At 44.0% G+C, this 22,494-nt stretch overlaps 1 protein-coding gene and 1 pseudogene across 7 annotated transcripts; one reads left to right on the top strand and one right to left on the bottom strand.

Moving 5' to 3' along the window:
• Positions 1 to 14,714: 14,714 nt before the first annotated feature.
• Positions 14,715 to 17,655, top strand: LOC120682319 (vegetative cell wall protein gp1-like). 7 transcript variants are annotated; one of them, XR_005678348.1, is made up of 5 exons: positions 14,715 to 15,185; positions 15,323 to 15,665; positions 15,753 to 15,810; positions 16,447 to 16,570; positions 17,146 to 17,655. XR_005678348.1 is itself a non-coding variant. In XM_039964157.1 (3 exons), the coding sequence occupies exons 1-3, from the start codon at positions 14,725 to 14,727 to the stop codon at positions 15,642 to 15,644; spliced, it is 687 nt and encodes a 228-aa protein (XP_039820091.1). In that variant the 5' UTR covers positions 14,720 to 14,724; the 3' UTR covers positions 15,645 to 15,667. The 7 variants fall into 7 exon arrangements, 1 of the variants encoding a protein (XP_039820091.1); XR_005678351.1 differs by lacking the exon at positions 15,753 to 15,810 and having other exon boundaries at positions 14,740 to 15,185; positions 15,323 to 15,397; positions 15,494 to 15,665; XR_005678347.1 differs by having other exon boundaries at positions 14,740 to 15,185; positions 15,753 to 15,915.
• A 2,637-nt stretch (positions 17,656 to 20,292) lies between these two features.
• On the bottom strand, positions 20,293 to 21,710 carry LOC120680440 (annotated as a pseudogene).
• Between the last annotated feature and the right edge of the window lie 784 nt (positions 21,711 to 22,494).

The raw sequence follows: 22,494 nt of genomic DNA, 5'->3' as shown, positions 1-22,494 counted from the left end.
GCTTGAGCACCTCACAGCCTCGAAGCAAACGGAAGTACTTGAAGGACTACTCGACGTATCTGAAGGAAGAGTCAGAAGCAACCAGAAGGATGTTTTGACTACTCGAAGAACTCAAAGACGCCAAGCCAAGTACTCGACGCCTACAGGACTTGGCTACGAGGAGCTCGGGGGCTTGTTAGACCCGGGGCAGCGGGACAGCTTACAGACATAGAATATTCTAGAATAAGGGATAGTTCATGGATGTACCTTGCCTCCTTTGTAACTACCCGAATAGGCGTAGAACTAGCTACAGTACAAGGAAACTACCCGATCGTGTTGTAGAAGGACTCCAACTTTACTCAGCTAGGACTTTCCATGTAACCCTGTCCTCCCGGATATATAAGGGCGGGCAAGGACCCCCTCAAAACACATCAACACCTAAGGCAATACAAACCACCACACAGGACGTAGGGTATTACGCAACTCGCGGCCCGAACCTGTCTAAATCTTCGTGTTCCTTGCACCGTCGAGTTCCAGAGCCGTCGATCCCTACCTACAAACCCTAATGCTAAGGGTATCCCTGAGTAGGCTTGGCGGTAAACACCGACACGCACCGGTGTGGAGAAGACAGAAGAGAGGACTTTCTATATCTAGAATCTATGCCTAGAAGAAGAGATCACGTCGCCGTTATACTTCGAGCTGAAGGTATCGACCGACTTATGCAAACCGGTAGTTCCAATATGTGCTCTATCTGATATCCGAACGTGGAGGATTACTAAAAGGCTCGAACAGGGCTGTCACCACCTGCCGGCTACCTCTACAAACCGTGGGACTATCAGACAACTATGTGGTATAGTCCAGCCTAGACACCACGTCTACGCATTTCCCTACTAACCTTAGCCCTGGCCAAGACTACCCTTTTCTATCCGGGGTCTAAGCTAAGATCAAATGCTACTCGCTAGAATACACGTCAACTAATATAAGGCAGAGATGATAACTTGCGATCTAAACTCTAATTCCAAATAAACAAAGAAAGAAAGTCTCGAACACTTACAACCGAATAAGCATCCGTCGAGGTACAAGCGGAGAAGAGTGCCGACAGACCCGGCACTTCCCCCGACTCCTCCTCACTCTCCTCCTCTTCTTCTACACCTCCTAGTCTACCTAAGCATCTAGGATGAAGGCCTCAAGCTCCAAGGGAGAAAGGTGAGTTGAGAGGGTGTGATGTGTGTGTGTGTGTGTGTTCCTCTACCCCCTCCCCTTGTATTTATAGTAGGGAGCCACGGGCTGAAGCACCTGGAACCGACTTAAGCAACAAGCAGGGAGGCGCCACGTGTCGAAGCTGAGGCGGTGGGGCCCATGGGCCTGGTTGGCCGACCAGTAGGTCGGTCGGCCTGCCAGGTGGGCCAACCGCCCCTAGATTCGTCCAGCAGGCTGTCTTGGGCCTCCTTGTCTTAACCCAGTTGGGCTTGGCTTGTCTTGAGTGGTCTGAATTGGGTTCTTAGGCTACACTTGGTCCATTTGAGCCTGAATCGGTGTGCTGATAATTTCTGCGATTTATGTCGGGGCAAAGTGTACTTGAAACCTGCGAAATTAGTTCAAAACCACTTGCACACATTCTCAAGCACCATATGTGGAATTTATTAATAAATAAAACCTATGCTAGCATTTATTCCACTTTATGGTTCCCTTTTGTGCAGGAGTTGACGGTCAAAATTGGTCGTTAATGACCGTCAACAAGATCCCCCACACTTAGCCCTTTTCTCGTCCTGAGTAAAGGTCAGGACTAAGGTGAGCCGATAGCTTCCTGATAGAATATCCTGCACAAAAGTTATTTCATACCTTGCTCTTGCTTGTGAACTTGAATGTGTCTATCATGATATCTTGAGTTGTTGAAGAACAGAATGATCTTGGTTTCAAGTGTCATCCTGTCATGTTGCCAGACTTGGGGATTTTGAAAAATATTATTATAAACTTGTTCATGGTCTTGCTCTCCTCCATGGGTCTCTCAGAGTCGCTCGTAGCCTCTTACCAGCATTTATCCTTATTTTACCTCACCGGCTCTGATGGTATAGATGGAGTTTCAATGGATGAGGTAGAATGTCGTCTTCTTGGCCCAAATCTGTTGCAAGATCAAAGATTGGATCCACAGGTGTATACTCATATTTACGACTGATCAGGTTAGTGCGCAGATAAATATGTGCTCCTTTTCATGTCTGATTTTATTTGCTAGGTCATGCTTCTTTGGCATGCCATCTTTTCTCTCTCTCTCTCTCTTTTTGGGTCATGCTTCTTTGGCATGCCTTCTTTTCATCTCTCTCTCTTTTTTTCGATAACATTGTCAGACAGTGTTTAAGGAGCACAAGATTCATCTGGACATAAAACCTTAAATCAAGTGCGTAAACAGAGCAAAACCATGATGAGTCACAAAATTTGATCAAGCTCAATCATGTAGCCAAGAGACATAGCATGAGATTTTTATATGGCTCTGGTAGTATGGTGGATAAAGAGATAAGACCAATAACTTAGTTTTCGTTTTTATAAATAAAATCCCAGACTGGTCAACATGAAAGAGACAAATAACTTTAAACCAGACATATCACGTTAGTCAACAACTAAGCATCATGGGTCCTATAAAATATGGTTCACAAACTTAAGCGCAGCATGAAAAACATTTATGCAAGGCATCTATCAAGAGCTCTTATTAGCAAATTTCTTAAACAAGCTCAAGAATTAGAAAAGATATGCTCATGTTTAGAAACGCTAAAGGGAGGAAACAAGTGAGGTAGTGCAAACTTATGAGTCGGAGCGGGAGGTGCACGTGTCGTGTGAATGTGATCGTAGATGTATAGCATCATGGGATCTCCCCCCACAGTTGCTTTCGACCTTCTCTTCGATCATAGACAAAACAAACCAAATATGAAAGATAATGGGGCTCTGCCGGCATTAACACCGGGGAGCCAAAGTTCACAAATCTTGATGAAATAAAGACCGGGGCACGACTAGACTAACCTAAACCTAAACGACTCGATTAAGACTAGCGCCTTAACTAAACCTATGATGACGAGAGGGGTCTTATCTAAGATCCCTACTCAAAGTTTTGGATCCCTAGTGCCTTTGCTAGACGATCCATCCTCTCATCAAGAAACTCGAGGTAAAGATCGAGATCCCCTTGCATCTCTCTCACCTCCTCTCTCAACCTCTGCTGAGATGTGTCCAATCTGATACCAGCCATATGAGCTTTTGTAACCTCATTGGAAAGTTTCCTTATCTCAGACTTGTCTTGATAATCTTCCGCTCTTGCTGGTGGCCTCACTCCAAAGATTGTGAGGCATGGTTGGAGTGGCAGCTCATCAGGAGATATCTTGTTGCACCGGTAGTCGTGGCTGATTATCCGGCCCTCCTTTGTCATCCACGAGTGCACATATTCTTCGTCGGGCTTAAGTCTTGGCCCGGGTGCATTCTCGTCTTGGAACAACTTGACCGCAAAGACCTCCAATTTCTTTTTGGAGGGCTTGTTTCGTGGTTTCCTTCATCGTACCTCATCTGGAAGTGCTCCACCAGGCGATGGAGAACCACCAAAGGAGCCTAGAGCTGAATGGGCTCGTGGGGAAGTCGGCCGACCAAGGTGATCGGCCGACCTACCCCTAGCGCCCCTCGGGTCCTTCCTTTCTGGGGATGCTTCGAGGTGTTGCCGGCGAGGTTGCTGTCACTGAGAAGGCTTTTTCTTGAAGAGCCTCCGCGAAGTACTACTCCATAGGGCTAAGTGGATTGTCCTGGCAGGATTCTGGCGCAACGTAAGGGACTATCTCCTTATCGGCCATGGGTTGATGGTGATGGAATGCTGGTGGAACCAATGGAGATTTTGGGGAATAGATGGAAACAAGGTATAGAGTTTAGGGTTTCTGAAGAGAAAAAGAAGGGTACGAGACTCCTTTTCTCGTCGCGAAACACCATCACGCCTCGCGGAGTTGGACTCTAGGTGGGTCAAGCAGGCCGTGCCCCGAAGCTGGGCCTCACTGGGGCTGGCCCAGATTCGGCCGACCTTTAGGTCGGCCGGCCAAGGCTGGACCCTAGTGGGCCCCAGCTTGCGCGGGTCAACTGGTGGGGTTGTTTGTTTGAGAGATAGGATGGGCCCACCTACCCTTTTGGCCTATATGGCTCTTTTTGAATATTAGTACGGGATCGACTAAGTCAATCACGTCTATCTCCTCATCAAGAGCTTTATTATGGTCTAGGAAAAGCTTGAGTCGTTGACCGTTTACCTTATAGGCGTTACCATCGTCATCTTGTATCGTGATGGCTCCATGTGGTGATGTGTCGATGACGTGATACGGTCCTTGCCATTAGCTTCGTAGTTTCCCATGACCAAATAACTTGACCCTGGAATTAAAGAGTAATACCTTGTCTCCGGGATTGAAGTTCTTAGGCTTCAATCGCTTATCATGCCATCTTTTGGTTCTTTCCTTGTAAATTGAGGCACTGTGATAAGCTCTGTCTCTCCATTCTTCCAATTTTGAGATTTGACACTTTCGGTATTCTCCGGCTATTTTAAGATCCATGTTCCACTTTCGGATAGCCCAATGCGCTTTGTGCTCCAGCACTACGGGTAAGTGGCAAGTTTTCCCGTAGACAAGCTGATAGGGTGACATTCCAATGGGTGTCTTGTATGCTGTACGGTATGCCCACAGTGCATCCGGTAATTTCAGCTTCCATCCCCTCCCCATCTCATTCATGGTCTTCTACAGAATATTCTTGATTTGCTTGTCAGATGTTTCTGCTTGACCGCTGGTCTGAGGGTGATACAGAGTCGCGATGTTGTGCCTTGTCCCTAGTTCCTTGAGAAAGTTCCGGAAGGCTGAGTCAATGAAGTGTGACCCACTGTCACTGATTACCATCCGTGGTGTGCCAAACCTTGGAAAGGTAATATCATGGAACATCTTACGGGCATGCTTTGCATCAGCGGCTCTACATGGCATGGCTTTGACCCATTTGGAGACGTAATCTACAGCGACCAGAATATACTCGCATCCTCGGGATCTTACAAAAGGTCCCATGTAATCAATACCCCAGACATCAAAAAGTTTGACCTGAAGATTGAAGTTCAGGGGCATTGAATCGCGAGCTGTAATCCCTTCATGCCTCTGGCAGTTTGGACATCTGCGGATGAAGTTCTTTGTATCTTCATACATAGATGGCCAATAGAAACCACTCTGCCAAATTTTCGCTTGAGTGCGAAATACACCATAGTGACCTCCATATGGTGCCGCATGGCATTTCTCTATGATCTTTTGTCCTTCTGCCATGGGTACACAACATCTGAGTAACCCATATGCACAGACTCGGTACAGATATGGTGCATCCCATAGGTGGCGTCTGCTCTCGTGCACTAACTTCTTTTTGCTTTCCCCTGGGGGTATATACCCCGAAACCATGAAGTTTACGATATTCGCATACCAGGGGTGCGAAGCTGTTACCTTGAGAAGCATATCATCCCGTATGAAGTCATTTATTGGCGGGTCTTGGGTATTCGTATTGGTCATACGCGATAAATGATCCGCCACTGAATTCTCTACTCCTTTCTTATCTTTAATTTCCAAATCAAACTCTTGGAGTAGAAGAATCCATCTGATCAACCTCGGTTTAGCATCCTTTTTAGTGAAGAGGTACTTTAGTGCGGCATGGTCTGTATAGACGATGACCTTGGTACCCACTAAATAGTATCTAAACTTGTCGATAGCGAAGACAACTGCTAGGACCTCTTTTTCTGTTGTGGCATAATTGAGCTGAGCTCCAATAAGTGTCTTGCTTGCGTACGCGATCGCGTGATGCTTCTTATCCTTTGTTTGACCAAGTACGGCCCCCACCGCGTAATCACTAGCATCACACATGATCTCGAACGGGAGCTTCCAATCTGGGGGTTGAATGATTGGAGCTGAGATGAGTGCCTTTTTGAATGTGTCAAAGGCTTTATGGCACTCATCTGTGAATTGGAAAGGAGCATCCTTGGCTAGGAGACTTGTGAGGGGTCTAGCAATCTGGGAGAAGTTTGTGATGAACCTTCGATAGAATCCGGCATGGCCAAGGAAGCTTCTGATTCCTTTCACATTGATGGGAGGCGAAAGTTGTTCAATGACTTCAATCTTCGCCTTATCCACCTCTATCCCTCTTTTGGACACTAAGTGTCCTAAAACGATGCCTTCACGGACCATGAACTGACATTTCTCCCAGTTGAGGATTAGGTCCTTCTCTTGGCATCTCTGCAAGACTCTGTCTAAATTTTCTAGACAATGATCGAAGGTCGTCCCATAGACCGAGAAGTCAGTCCATGAAAACTTCCATAATTTCTTCGATCATGTCGGAGAAAATGGACATCATGTATCTTTGGAATGACGCGGGTGCGTTACATAACCCAAACGACATTCGTCGGTAGGCATATGTTCCATAGGGGCATGTGAACGTGGTCTAGCTCTGATCTTTAGGATGGATCGGTATTTGATGGTAACCAGAATAACCATCAAGGAAACAGAAGTAGGAGTGCTTCGCCAACCACTCTAACATCTCATCGATGAAAGGTAGTGGGAAGTGATCCTTCTTAGTGGCCTTGTTGAGTTTCCTGTAATCTATACACATCCTCCATCCCGTGACGGTTCGTTGGGGAATTAACTTGTTCTTGTTATTTTCCACCACCATCATGCCTCCTTTTTTGGGCACAACTTGGACTGGGCTTACCCACTCACTATGTGGAACAGGATAGATAATTCTGACATCTAGAAGTTTAAGAACCTCTTTCTTTACCACCTCTCTCATAGCATTGTTCAACCTTCTTTGGGGTTCCCTAGAAGGTGCTATTGCGGGATCCAATGGGATTCGGTGGGTGCAGAGGGCAGGACTGATGCCCTTGAGGTCTTGTAGGGTATAGCCTAAGATCGATCGATGCTTCTCTAAAACAGCGATGAGCTTATTTGTCTCCTCTTCTGAGAGTTTGTCGCTGATGATCATGGAAGACTCTACATCGCTATTCAGAAAGGCGTATCTAAACCCTGAAGGTAAAGGCTTTAGCTCAATTGGAGGTCGTGATGGCTTCTCAGTCGCGAGTAGTTCAGAAGTTTCACCAGATTCTTCTTCTGCATCGCTGACTTCTTCCGGCATTTCCTCGATATCCTCCTCGAGGCCCAAGTCAAAAAACTCGGAGGTGGAAGTGGCCATTATTTCCTCGATCGGCTCTGGAATAGAGAGAACCTCCACTGAGCATGTCAATGCTCGATCCACGGGGATGTGGAATGTGTCCTTCCCTAACTTGATGTTTAAACATCCATCCTTAGGAATATCCGAAAAGAGAGCTTTAAGGGGATGTCCTATCAAGATGTCGAAGTTGAGATCTTCGAAGATATGGAAGTTCAGATGGATTTTAACATTATTGTGCCATAATAACACATCGGTGATTATCCCGTAGCTGCTTGTAAGAGAACCTGAAGGTCTCTTGAGCTATCTGTCTGTCGGAGTGAGTTTGTAATTGCCTAGAAAAGCTAAGGCAAACTCATCTGACATGAGATTAGCTCCGACAGCGGGACTATAGAGAGCGTCCACATTTTGATTTTGGAGACAGCAACGGAATGATGTGGAGGGAGAGTTTAGATAAATTGGAGATACGGATGACTCTCCTTCCTGCAGCCATTCGTTGCTGATCAATGTTGTCAACTCTTGAACTGTCTCCCGAAGAAAATTCTCCTATAAGGGATCTGTAGGAGTGACAGGGCTTGGTGGTCGCTTCTGGTAGAAGTATCTTGAGGTGTTGCCGAAATCTTCAAAGACATATGGCTCGATACTTCGGAGAAATTCCAGAGGTAGAGGGTCTTCTTCCTCCAATGTTTCGGATTTATATTCAGGGGTGGTCTCATAGATCGAATCTACTGATTGGCTTTCAGGGGATTCCGATTCGATTTCTGAAGGCTCCGCTTGACGCATCTCGGGTTCTGTGGGGACTGGCTCGTGGATACAAACGAAAGAGGTTCTGTCCAAGATTTTGTCGAGGACTTCCCTACTTTCGGTTGGGGTAAGATGAGCGAAAAATCCTCCAGAGGTAAGATTGAGATGGTGTGCAGACTCCTTGTCAAGACCAGCATAAAAATGCTGGAGCAATAAATGCTCGGGTAATGACAAGTCTGGGCCTGATTTTACCAATAAGGTAAATCTAGCCCAAGCTACACCGATTGATTCCTTATCATTCTGACGGAAAGTTAAAATTTCTGTTCATAAGGCGCATATTCGTGAAAGCGGAAAGAATGCAGAACAGAATCTGTCCCGAAGTTCAATCGAACTTCCATTCACACCGCCTACGATACGAATGTACCATTGCTTTGCTTCTCCCGAAAGGGAAAAAGGAAACAATTTCCATTCAAGAGTTTCGTGTGTCATGCCCGAGATTTTCTTGCATGAACACACTTGCTCGAACTCATGTAGATGATGGTAGGGATTTTCGTAATCTCTTCTTGAAAAGGAATTTTTCTGAACAAAGGCTATGTAGCCTGAGTCGAGTTCATAGCTAGTAGAAAGAATTGGGTCAGCAGAGGGTGCTGGCTCATAGAACTCGCTCTTGGGTGAAGAGAGCTGTAAAAGGGATAGCTGCTCCATGGGTAGTGGGGGTTGAGGTAGAATCAAGGAAAAAGAAAAAATAAGATACGAGAACGACTGAGTCCGTAGATAATATAGCTACCGTTCCCCGGCAACGGCGCCAGAAAGCTTGTTGGTATTTTGCAACGTCACGAATAAAATCCGCAAGCGCACGGATACCGCTGTAGCTTTCACCCAAGAGTATTCCAGGGTATCATATCCACTGAGAAACTTGAGTACGCTATCTACAGGTTCAGGCTCATCTAAGGACACACACGCCGGTGTGGAGAAGACAGAAGAGAGGACTTTCTATATCTAGAATCTATGCCTAGAAGAAGAGATCACGTCGCCGTTATACTTCGAGCTAAAGGTATCGACCGACTTATGCAAACCGGTAGTTCCAATATGTGCTCTATCTGATATTCGAACGTGGAGGATTACTAAAAGGCTCGAACAGGGCTGTCACCACCTGCCGACTACATCTACAAACTATGGGACTATCAGACTACCGAGTGGTATAGTCCAGCCTAGACACCACATCTACGCCTTTCCCTACTAACCTTAGCCCTGGCCAAGACTACCCTTTTCTATCCGGGGTCTTAAGCTAAGATCAAATACTACTCGCTAGCATACACATCAACTAATATAAGGCAGAGATGATAACTTGTGATCTAAACTCTAATTCCAAATAAACAAACAAAGAAAGTCTCGAACACTTACAACCGAATAAGTATCCGTCGAGGTACAAGCGGAGAAGAGTGCCGACAGACCCGGCACTTCCCCCGACTCCTCCTCACTCTCCTCCTCTTCTTCTACACCTCCTAGTCTACCTAAGCATCTAGGATGAAGGCCTCAAGCTCCAAGGGAGAAAGGTGAGTTGAGAGGGTGTGATGTGTGTGTGTGTGTGTGTTTCTCTACCCTCTCCCCTTTTATTTATAGGAGGGAGCCACGGGCTGAAGCATCTGGAACCGACTTAAGCAACCAGCAGGGAGGCGCCACGTGTCGAAGCTAAGGCGGTGGGGACCATGGCCCTGGTCGGCCGACCAGTAGGTCGGTCGGCCTGCCAGGTGGGCCAACCGCCCCTAGATTCGTCCTGCAGGCTGTCCTGGGCCTCCTTGTCTTAACCCAGTTGGGATTGGCCTGTCTTGAGTGGTCTGAACTGGGTTCTTGGGCTACATTTGGTCCATTTGAGCCTGAATCGGTGTGCTGATAATTTCTGCGATTTATGTCGGGCCAAAGTGTACTTGAAATCTGCGAAATAGTTCAAAACCACCTACACACATTCTCAAGCACCATATGTGAAATTTGTTAATAAATAAACCCTATGCTAGCATTTATTCCACTTTGTGGTCCCTTTTGTGCAGGAGTTGACGGTCAAAATTGGTCGTTAATGACCATCAACAAACCCTCATCCCAAAATAAGTTTTGCAACCTATAGCCAAATCTATCAAGATACTACTCTAAAAAAGTAAGGCAAACAAGTTGCTAGTATGAAATGCGGAAGCTTAAATAGGGATGAGAGAAAGCAAGCTCTTGACGCGAGATTTATCTCGTGGTTCGGTTAGGCACAAAGCCGCATCTACATCCACATTGTTGAAGCACTCTATCAAAAGTATCGCTTCTCGGCCACCAAGTCTCTTCCGGGACTCTTCTTGCGTCGCCACCAAGACTTGCAAGTCACGACGGTCACCTTGGCCCCGGGTTCCACTAAGGAGCTTCTCCACGAAGGATGGGGGTCTCCACGTCCCCCGCACAAAGATGTCGTCGCCGCTCCACACCATGTCGGAGGGTCGAAGACGTTTCCGACGAGCCACCAAGACTCCAAGGGGCCGGCACACCGAGTACAAGAGGTGGTTCTCTCCTAGAACCAAGGCACAAGGCACATAACCTTGCTTACTCATTCACTCAAGAGCTAATCTAGCACTAACACTCACAAAGCATGTGCTAAACCTAAGGATGTGATCAATTTGCTCTTTGGAAGGCTTGGAGATATTCTTCAATGTGTATGAGGTGTCTCAGGTCTCCAGCAACCTCAAAATGGCCGGGGGATGGTATATTTATAGCCTACCAAGTCAAACTAGCTGTTTAGAGCCGTTACCCCTTTTTCTGCTAGGCGTCGGAACATTCGACGATAGGGCGTTGGTTCATCCGGTCACTCTAAACTCTGGTGTATCCATTGAGCTTCTGAAAGCTAACATAGCAGCCACCGGATAGTCCGACGCATTACTCCGATAGAGCGTCAGATCATCTGGTGTCTTCTTCTGCCCTAGCAATGCTATTGTCATTACTTCGATGCTTCAGTCCGACGGTGCGACGGATCAACCGGTCCTGAAGGATTCTTCAAATCCTGAGAAACATGCTCTCTGAAGAATACTCCTACGATTAGTCCGACGGTGTTCTTTTGCTGGCGTCGGATCATCCGGTGACACTAGGATTCTTCAGCTGAAATCTGAACCTGTTAGAATTAGTCCAGTCCTATACGGCCGGTTAGTCCGACGGTGGGGTCGTCGGATAGTCCGACGGCTCACTGGCTATTCCGGTCTCTACTGATTTTTGCAGAACTAGTCTAATTTAGCGTTTCTTTGAGTTCTTTCTTCGTGTTTTGCTTTGATTGGGCTTTTTACTTCATTCCTGGGACCTAGATAGATTCACTTGACAAATATGTTAGTCCCATTGATTGCGTTGTCACTCGATCACCAAAATCACTCGAAATGGACTAAATGGGGCCATATTCGTTACAATCTCCCCCTTTTTGGTGATTGATGACAACACAATCAAAACAAGCATAAATTTGTAAAAATTGACAAATTGAACCACTTACACTTGCTTGGATGCTTACCACCATCCAATGTAGACTTGGCCTCCCCCTAAATACATGATCCCCCCTTTGCTTCTCCCCATATTTGCTACTTCTCCCTCAAATGTTGATTTGATATACCTGGCATTTCTCTCCTTTTGGAAGACATTCCTCTCCCGTTGAGAGATACTTGCTTTGATCCACATTTCTCCTCTTTGGAATCAAATCACCTAAAAAGGCCTCGCAAACACAATATAGCTCAAAGGGAAAAGTTAGTAGCCTAGGGAGTTAGTTCCATGAGTCATGATCCATGTGTATGATATCGATGAAGATATCAATTGAAAAAACACTAAGGTGGACCACAAAATCATGAAACTTGCATGACATGAGCTAAACTTTTCACAAGTGTGTGCACAAAAATGATAATGTGAAAATCAAATGCACAACTAGACATTTGAATAAAAAAACATAGATCATATCATGTACGGAGGTAGCTTTAAATAAACAAAGAATTGACAATGATTACAATTGAAAGAGTTAGAACCTTACATATCTCCGGGGGTTTGTAGTTACCTTGCATGTACCAATTGAAAGTGACTTGTGCCAAAAAATACCAAATGAATTTAGATACCAATTGAAAGTCTTTGAGGTGAAGAACACTTGGTACACCAAGGTGGGCAAATGTATGAGCACATAACCTATGAACTTAGATATAGAAATTTAAGTTCGATAGAGCATGTCCCAATATGCATGAAAGCACACTACTTTATCTAATCACTCTTATAGAGTTGTTAATTCACATTGAGCGTGAACAACATTCTCTTAGAGTAATAAAATTGCAAACATGTTAGTCTCCAAAATTACAAATCATAGGATGAACTCCCCCTAAATGTGTGCATTTAGTGTTTGAATCACCAATCAAATGTATGCACATTGTTTATGACAACAACGGGAAGTTTACCCTATAGCTTGTGTTCATGGTACACAAATAAAACACATACCTCAGAAAGTCCATGTACCATGAAGAGTAACTTTGTGTAGCTTTCTACACACTTATCAAACCATGTAGGTTGCTCATGGGTTAGATCATGACACAAATAACCCACCATATGTAACACTAGGAGATACAATGCATGCAAACAACCTAGCAAAAGCAATAGAACTACATGATATTTGAAATGAAATCTAGCAACCATTACCTTGTGGGGGACTTGGACACCAAATGTCCAAGTTGTGGGCTTAGCTTCTTTGGTTTGAATCTTCTCATCATCTTGTAAGCTAAGCCTCCAAATCCCCCGGAGCCGATCTTTGGGCTTCAAGTATCTTTTGGAACCCACACTATTTGATCCCTCTTCATGTTGGTGATGATTTTCTTGGGCACCCAAATGGAGCGGTTCCAACTCTAATCCTTCTTCCAAACCTTGTGATCAACTACCTTGACATCGCTCTTCTTCTTGATTATATAGGTGGTGCTTTTGCTTTTGTTCTTGCAGTTGGGTTTGGTGTAGATGAGAGAACTCTTGATTGTGATCTTCTTCTTGTTCTTCTCACCCGGAAGCTTCTTCTTTGGTTGAGAGCACTTGTTGGACTTGTGGCCTTCTTGATGGCACTTGAAGCATGTCACGGTGTACCCCTTCTCAAGCTTCTTCACCATGTCTTCACAGTTATCTTGAGAAGGTTGGACAATGCTCTTGCCCTTCAATCTTGCCAAGTCCTTTGTGAGCCTTTCCACTTTTTGTTTGAGCTCATCATTCTCCTTAGCTATGAGGTCATCACACGATTCTACATAAATATTCTCATGGCATTTCTCATTGCAAGGGTTAGAGCAAGATTCATCAACTAGATCAATGCAAGAAGTTGAAGCATCTACCTTAGAAATTGGAATTGCACATGGGATATGTTGCTTCATTTCCAAAGAGTCATTAGTTTCTTTTGTGATGCTTTCAATTTTTAATTTGAGCTATTCATGCTCCTTGCTAAACATTTGGAATTTCCATAATAAATTATCATAGTTTGTAGCAAGGGTAGCATTAAGATCATTGAGAGCATCATATTTTTTAGATTGTTTCTTAATTGCTCTTTGGTGCTCATGTACCAAGTCAAGAAGCTCTTTATAGAAATGAGAGTCGGAGTCATCATCACTTACATCGCTTTCCATACCTTGAGTCATAAGGCATATGTTGGATGATGAAGTCGTGCCCATGTTGATGCGGGTGGTGAATCTCTTGTTTGACTCATCACTTGAGCTTGATTCTTCACCACCACTTGTTCATTCGTCAAGAATGATGAGGGCTTCTTCCTTAGACTTCTCCTTCTTCTTTAGTTTCTTCTTGAATCTCCTCTCAATCTTCATATGTTGACGATGAGGTCCATCTTTGTGGAAACCATGTATCCTATCAAGTTGATTTTCTTTAAGCTTTTGTTCATGATTTTTGCTTGCTTGTAAAGTTTAGGGGGCATGACTCTTTCTTCATCACTTGAGGAGTATTGGCTTTCATTCTCCTCTTTCTCTTTACTTGAGTTTCTTTTGATTGTCATCTTCTTCAACAACTTTTTTTGTTTGCTTGTGAGAGCGCTATGTGTTGGTGAAGAAGGTGAAGTTTTTGGCTTGATGTTGTTGCGAAGCTCATAGGCCACTACAACACATATGACCTTCTGTGACGAATACCTCGTAACGCTAGAGCTATTCGTCATTATGAAGTTTGTTTTATGACATTTTTTATAGAGCACTACGACTTAGAGACAAAAAGAAGTTGTTCGTCATTAAAACCAAATAGAAATCGTCATAAGTTATCCCAATACTATGTCACGACGAGTAATATTTTGTCATAAAGGTCAATCGGTAAACGTCACACGTTTATGACAATGTTAATTTTTATGGATATATTTTTTCCAAAAAAAGAAGAATGGTCCCACTGCCACCTAGGCAAGTAGGTTCCACTGGATATTTTTTCGGTCCCACTGCCACCTAGGCAAGTAGGTTCCCCGGACATTTTTTTCTCTTCCATTTATTTCTTTTCAGCCTAGAGTCCTTTTATTCATGGGCTTGGACTTCTTTTCATTCCAGCCCATATTGGATGGCTCGTTAGCGCGTGCACCTGCAAAATTGAAAGTGATGAGGGATGATCAAAACATGAAAACTTGAAAGAGAATAAATCTTCACACCACTCGATTAGCAATGGACTTCGGGAGGGGTGAACTATTTTTCAGCGGCCCTGCGCCAAAAAGGAAAACTAAAAATGAGAGTCCTGATGCAATCGAATTCTAGACCTCTATCCAGTCTAGTCTAGAATAAAATGAAACTTCACAACCACCAGATTAGCCTTGATATTGAAATGTTGAGACAATTAAATCTTTTGGCGGCTACCCTTCGCCTCCCTTCTCTCCTCCCTTCCCCTCCGCCGCCGGGTGCCCGGATCCTCTCCCTGTCCCTCTCCCCCCATGTTGCCGAGTCCCCTCACCGCCCGTCCCCTTCGTCGCCACCGGGTCCCCTCCCTTCCTCCCCCCACACCTCCACCGCCGCCCTCGAAGACGCCTCCCCACCGCAGATCTGCTCGCTCTCGCCCTTGGTGCGGCTGCGGACAACCCCATGCTCCGTGCGGCGCTCTTCTGCTCAGATACGTGCGCATCCCTACGCCGTCGCGCCACGCGTTCCCTCCCCCGACGGACTGACTGAGACTGTCCCCTCATTCCGCGCGCAGCCTCCGGGCGCCGCCGGTCCTCGGCAATGGCTGCGGCCATCCCGCTCTTCGCCGTCGCCGCCTCGTGGCTCTCCAACGGCCCCGCCTCATCCCCGGTACGCGTCCGCTGCCCCTTACCCCCGGTCCATTCTTATCCTTCTATGATTGTGCACCGCTGCGGTTGCAGCGGCCGCCGCCATCGCGTTAATCCATCACGACTAACCTCGAAGCCCTGCTCCTCGACCCCTCGCAGCCAAGGGTGCGCCTCCTCATCGGCGGCGAGTTCGTCGAATCGCGCGCCGACGAGCACATCAATGTCACCAACCCCGTAAGCCCCTACTTCCTTCCCTCTGAATCGATTTTAGTTTCGAATTGATCGATTTTTGGGGCTATGGGTGTGTGACGCGCGCATTTGGGTGTCGAGGTTGTCGGAGGCAATGCAGGAGGTGCTGTCGCGGATCCTGCTCACGACCGCCGACGAGTTCAGGGCTGCCGTGGACGTCACCAGGACGACCTTCCCCGGGTGGCGGGGCACGGCCGTTACCACGCGGCAGCATGTCATGTTCACGTTCTAGGAGCTCATCCGGGCAAACATGGTGACTCTTTGTTTATTTACCGCCCTTGCTGCGTCTGTCCGGTCGTTGTTTTGGTGACTGTTGTTGACTCCTGATCACGATTCACAGGACAAGCTTGCAGAGAACATTCCCACAGAGCAGGGGAAGACGCTGAAAGATAATTGGGGTGATGTGTTTCGGGGTCTAAGTTGGTTTTCGGATCATTGGAATGTGGATATGTTGACTATCTAAAATTTCTATGTTACCATAAACTGAATATCTTGACATAAAGGTTTTGAATTGCCTCCTAAATTCACAAACCTTAGAAATGCATAATACATCTTAGAATATATTTTGACCTGCAACTAAAAACAAGTGTCCTGATAACTTATCACAAAGATTTTTCATTATTTATGCAATATCAAATGTTGTCTCTATATCAAAATATATCTACAGAAGGCTCTATTTAAGTAATAAACAAAGAGGTTAAAGAAATGTAGAGTTGATTATTTTTCAGGAAACCAAGCAGGTGCATAGATTTGTTCATACTAATTTGCTGGTTGTCTATTCCCCATTCACTATATCAAGTAGATGTTCAATCTTAGCTAGCTATTCTTTGGACTTTGTTTGCTAATTGCAGCATGAATTGTCTCTACATTAATGGGCGCATCGTGTTACGCAGTAGAGCACTTTTCTTTCTGCCTTTTTCTATCTAATTTAGGGATAACATTTAGTAGCTATTTCCATTGTTCATTGCAAATTTGTGAGTTCACATCACTTTGCCCATAACTCTGATTGGCATTGCTCCTGCTGGTGTCTGCAGGTACAAAATGTGACCCTCTGCTACAGACTCTTCGATCTGAATCAAACAACCTGTTTATCCATGTGGTTTTTTTTCAGTTACACTCTTGGATCAGGATAACTACATAGCTACATGCAAAATCCATGTGAGTGAACCTCAAATGCAATCTGACAGACAACTTTAGCAGTCTCCGATCAGGAAAACAGGGGCTGTCTAATTTATGTTTGCTGTATGCCTGAAATCTTTTAGGTGAAGTTATATATCATGCATTAATGTTTCAGTCCATGTTATAATCTATATACTTGGATAAATATTATGTCCATTTTAAGTTAAACCTGTTGTGAGATGTGTGTGGTCCTATTGCTAAGTACAGAGCATTGTGTTGTGTTACTTTTGATTCAACTAATACCAGCGCAGTATAACTTTGATAGAAATTTAGGCATTGTGGTTTTTTATTTCTTTGGGTGATGGCTCATGTTAAAGAAAATTAGCTAAGTATTACATTATTCTGTCCCTATTCAAAGAAATTCCGTTACTGCATGGTGCTTCATTCTAAATGATTAATGGTTGGTAGAATCTTATGTGATCAGAATGATTAAACTTATGTTATGCTGCACATAACTTGCTGATTTTTGCAACTGCAATACCTTTATAGTTATGGATAAATATATGCCTCTTGTTTTAATAATGCTGCTCCTTTTCTTGTGATACCTTGTGCAGGATTGGCTTGGCACAGACTTTGCAATTGCTGAAGCTGTCAATTTCGTAGTAGAATCAGAAAGGCAGGGTTCAACAACACTTAGAGAGAAAATGGATGACCAGCAATGTGAGCTAGAAGACCTGAAGCTGAAGTGTCTCAGATTTTCGTCACGCAAGTGTCTCAGATTATAAAAGATGACGAAAATACCACTTTCAGTAACATAAATGAAACGTCGTAGAAGTCCATATGTGTTGTAGTGGGTGGTCACCTTATTGAGGACTTGATTTGGTGTCATTATTGAGAGATCTTTCTCATAGAGAATGGTTGTCACCAAATCATAGTCCGGCTTTCGGAGAGCGTGGAGCATCTTGCGAATGAGTTCCATTTCTTCAATTTTCTTGACACCTAAGGAATTGATCTCATTCAGAAGAACATTCAATCGTGAGTACATTGATTCGGCATTTTCATGATTAATTTGCTTGAAGCTATTTAGTCTATCAATGAGAACATGATATCTATTGTTTGCAACATTTTTTGTGCCCTCATGATTCTCATTGATAGCTTTTCATAGTTCTTTAGCATTCTCATAAGCAAACACATGATTGAATATATTATCCTCAAGAGAACTCAAGATTACACATTTAGCAATAGCATCAAATTATTTATCTTGTTGACCATTGTTTTTCATGCTCTCACTAGTTACTCTCTAAACATTTAGGCCCTTAGTTTGGAGATGGGATTGCATTAAAATCTTTCATCGTTGGAAATCCGTGCCATCGAAATATGGAGGTGGTCCCAAAGAATCCATTCCTTCCCGAACGAGCTAACTTACTAGACGGTGAAGTCTAATACCGATCCTATGAGCCGGTAACATAAATTGCCAATGGAATTGGTTTTTTTTGTGAGAGATGTGAGTCCCTGCTCTGATACCAATTGAAAAGAATCGGGTGCTTGTAGCCTAAGAGGGGGAGGGGGTGAATTAGGCAATATAAAAACCTTAACCTCAAACTCCAACTAATTTGTATATAAATTAAACTAAGACATGCTATCTAGATGTGCAATTATGGTTCAACTAGTGTGAAATCCTTATCCCAAAACAAGTTTTGCAACCTATAGCCAAATCTATCAAGATACTATTCTAAAAAAGTAAGGCAAACAAGCTGCTAGTATGAAATGCGAAAGCTTAAATAGGGATGAGAGAAAGCAAACTCTTGATACGAGATTTATCCCGTGGTTTGGTTAGGCACAAAGCCGCTCCTACATTCATATTGTTGAAGCACTCTATTAAGAGTATCGCTTCTCGGCCACCAAGTCTCTTCCGGGACTCTTCTTGCGTCGCCACCAAGACTTGCAAGTCACCACGGTCACCTTGGGCCCGGGTTCCACTAAGGAGCTTCTCCACGAAGGATGGGGTCTCCATGTCCCCCGCACAAAGATGTCGTCGCCGCTCCACACCAAGCCAGAGGGTCGAAAGCACTAGGGACTGGCACACCGAGTACAAGATGTGGTTCTCTCCTAGAACCAAGGCACATGACACACAACCTTGCTCACTCACTCACTCAAGAGCTAATCTAGCATTAACACTCACAAAGCATGTGCTAAACCTAAGGATGTAATCAATTTGCTCTTTGAAAGGCTTGGAGATGTTCTTCAATGTGTATGAGGTGTCTCAGGTCTCCAGCAATCTCAAAATGGTCGGGGGATGACATATTTACAGCCTAACAAGTCGAACTAACCGTTTAGAACCATTACCCCTTTTTCTGCGTAGGCGTCGGAACATCCGACGATAGGGAGTCGGTTCATCCGGTCACTCTAAGCCCTGGTGTATTCGTTGAGCTTCTGACAGCTGACGTAGCAGCCACCGGATAGTCTGACACGTTACTCCGACAGGGCTGCGGATCATCCGGTGTCTTCTTCTGCCCCTGCAATGCTGTCGTCGTTACTCCGACGCTTTTAGTCCGACAGTGTATCGGATCAACAGGTCCTAAAGGATTCTTCAAATCCTGAGAAACATGCTCTCTGAAGAATACTCCGACAATTAGTCCGACGGTGTTCTTTTGCTGGCGTCAGATCATTCGGTGACACTAGGATTCTTCAGCTGAAATCTGAACCTGTCAGAATTAGTCTGCTCCTATACGGCCGGTTAGTCCGACGGTGGGGTCGTCGGATAGTCCGACGGCTCACCATATATTTTGGTCTCTACTGATTTCTACAGAACTCGTCTAATTCAGCGTTTCTTTGAGTTCTTTCTTTGTGTTTTGCTTTGCTTGGGCTTTTTACTTGATCCCTGGGATCTAGATAGATTCACTTGACAAACTTATTAGTTTCAAAAATTGTATTATCACTCGATCACCAAAATCACTCGAAATGACCTAAATGGGGCCATATTCGTTACATCATCTTCGTAGACAAAACTGATACCCATTATCGTCGTCTTCTGAATCACTATAGAGAGAACAAAACCTCTCAACCAGTGGTCTTTTGCCACTCGTGTAGTCGCGTAACGCGTATGATGCCCTATTAAACCACCGACCTCCCTCACAAACATCAAAACATGAACGGACACATCTTGGTGAATGGAAGGGCAAAAAACTTGGTAATTTTAAATCTAATGATTAATCATATTAGTTAAAATAGATTTATGATTCACATAGTTATTACAAGAAAACAAAGTCCATTCACTATTCCGAGCAATCAACTTCATCAGTTTAACCCTCCAAACTACTTTTTTGAGCGACATATTGCAACAAACTAATCTAATTTGCCTGCTCTATCCCTAATGAAATTTATCTTCTTTTTTTCTTTGTGCACACATCATCTTTGAATTCAAATTTTACATATTGATTGAGAAAACTTATATTTAAAATATCTCAAGGATTTTTATGATCATTAGAATAGATCAAGAGCATCTCATACAAAATTAACCTTAGAGATACAAAATTGTATGAAATAACGATGAAAAAACTTTAAATCATGTTTTTAACATAGGGTATCTTGTCCTTTGTTATTACAAAAAATTTGTGTCTAAAACTTAATTTGTGCGTGGAGAAAATGACAAATTAATTTAGGATTATATATTGGATCAGCCAGCATAAATCAAGCTAATGGGATAGCGATTAGAAGTTCCAGAGCATGCAACATTAAGGCACGGATAGGTATTCTGCACATCATTCCCTCCACCGGTTACCACAATCAGGGTTGCAGCACATAAAGAACAGGGTCATCCCCTCCCCTCTTGCTGTAGCCTGCAAAAGATTAAAAAACAGCAATTGGTTTATGGTTTTCTCAAACCATTCAAGCAGGATCAGTTAAATACAAACATCGCTCAACTTTAGATGCATTAGTTCTGAATAATACAGAATGAGACATGAATAGTACGCTCTCATGGCATTTAGTAGCATTACTGCACAAAAGGGGCCCTTGTTCTGGCACATAACAATTATATCTTAATGCCACGTTTTCTTGGGATCTGATTGCAGACTCGTTGCATAAGACATGTTGATGTCAGGGATATAGATGAAAGGCATCAACACGAGACAGAAACAGCAAAAAAATGAGTAGTGCAATATCCAACTGTAACGTTAACAAAGTGATGCATTTCAGCATACTGTTTTATTTAACAAGTCATTCAGAGATAGCATCACATGAAAATAAGACGAGGCAAAACAAAAAGAAAAAAGACCTGGAAGAAAATAGCCTCTCCGTGCCCACAGAGAGCGCAGCGGACGGTCTTGGTTCTGGGAAGAGTTGGGTCAGAAGCTATATCCTGCAAGACCTGTGTTCGCTCCCTAGCAGTGTGGTGCACCTCACTCCGATAGACACAGTTATTGTCAGAGACCTCCTGAATCAAACCAGGATTAGTAATGTTATTCTTAACTTGTAGCCGGAAGAAAGGAGGTTTGAGGAATTGCAAATTCGTCAATTCCCCATTCATTAAAGCAGAACACAACCAACATTGAAAGACGTAGAGTACTAGAATTTTCAGTGTGTTTTTTCTTTCTGCAATGAAGACAGGTGCACAATAAATAAAACAGAAGCAGGGGTGAGTTTTTTTGATAAATGCATAAGAATCATATTGCTGTTCCAGTTATGTTTAGCTTTTGCCCTGCATTGATGCAGTGAATGAGGGAATTGAGTAGCCAAAGGTTGCACTTAAGGATACATGGCATTGGTATGGCCAAAATCCTAGAATTTGGGGAAAGGGGAATAACCAAGCCACCCCATGAGCATTGTAGTGCTCATTCCACCCAATCATTCAAGTTCTGTGTGCGAACACCATTCTTGCAGAAATGGACTGATGAGATGGTAACTTAACCAAGGGGTATATAGCATTCAGATTGTTGGTGGAGCAAAGATAGAGGCTGGCGGGTTGTACCTGTTGCTCACAGTTGCGACATGCAAAGAAGAGGGTGCGCCTGTCCCTGTCCTCCTTGGGGGTATAGGATGTTGTTGCTGCACGTTCATCCACCATTAGTTAATTATTATATTATTTGAGGCAATGATCAAGCCAGTGAAAGAGAGAGATAGGAAGAGGATCAATGTAGGAGGGGATATACCACTCGCGGCAAAACTTCATGGTATTCATGCGTGCAGCAGTAGCGTCTTCTTGAAGCCCTGAACAGAAACAAGAAAGAATTTAGATTGTCACATGGTAGAAACCAAACAGCTAAACTTATCATGCATCCCTGTAGTGAATTACCATCAGATTATTCTTGGCACAGTATAATACAAATCACATCACGCTGCCATGTCAAAGCCCAACTAGTAGATTCGACGATAATTTAAAAAAAATAATAGTTACACCTACAACAGAGAAATAAACTTCTAAATCTATGAGTACTGATAAATTAAAAGAAATATTTATCAACTTTACTGCACTAGAAAGGGCAAAATTTTCCCTTACTACCACCTCCTCAAAATCCTGGCATTTCATCCTCACTAACTACTGCCTCAATATGCCAACAGTTGATTGAAGACTTCAGGGTGCCGGTTACCTAGCTCCCATCAGTACTAAGTGGATAATACTAGTCTTTGAGCAATGCTGCACATGCACTGATTTTTTTCATCATTATAAAAAAATGGAACTGAGCTGATCCCCTGACATCAGTATCAACAATCAGCTAAAAAAAGAACTAGAAAAACTAGTACAATGTGTGGGCGCAACGTCAATAATCGATCCGGCCTCACTGCGAAAACCATAAAAAGTTCCAATCTAGTCTGGTAGTCTCCAGGAGAAACGGTTTCAATTTCTACCCAAAACCTGGTTGGCGAGATCAAAACCTGGAAATGCCGCCTAGGGCATCAAACCCAGAGAGGAGGAGGGCGATGGAAGTAGTGGGACGGGCAGAAGGGGAGAGGCACGGTTGCAC

This window comes from Panicum virgatum, chromosome 7N (genome assembly GCF_016808335.1).
Source record: "Panicum virgatum strain AP13 chromosome 7N, P.virgatum_v5, whole genome shotgun sequence".
Taxonomy (NCBI): domain Eukaryota; kingdom Viridiplantae; phylum Streptophyta; class Magnoliopsida; order Poales; family Poaceae; genus Panicum; species Panicum virgatum.
Note: the sequence above shows the minus strand (reverse complement) of the source record. Positions and strands in the feature narration are given on the sequence as shown.

Bases quoted from the DNA above. Each gene is read 5' to 3' on its own strand.
- LOC120682319 (XM_039964157.1), top strand. From the start codon at position 14,725: ATGTTGAGACAATTAAATCTTTTGGCGGCTACCCTTCGCCTCCCTTCT. The intron at 15,186-15,322 runs GTACGCGTCCGC...GACCCCTCGCAG, and splicing joins ACGGCCCCGCCTCATCCCCG to CCAAGGGTGCGCCTCCTCAT. The intron at 15,398-15,493 runs GTAAGCCCCTAC...TTGGGTGTCGAG, and splicing joins ACATCAATGTCACCAACCCC to GTTGTCGGAGGCAATGCAGG.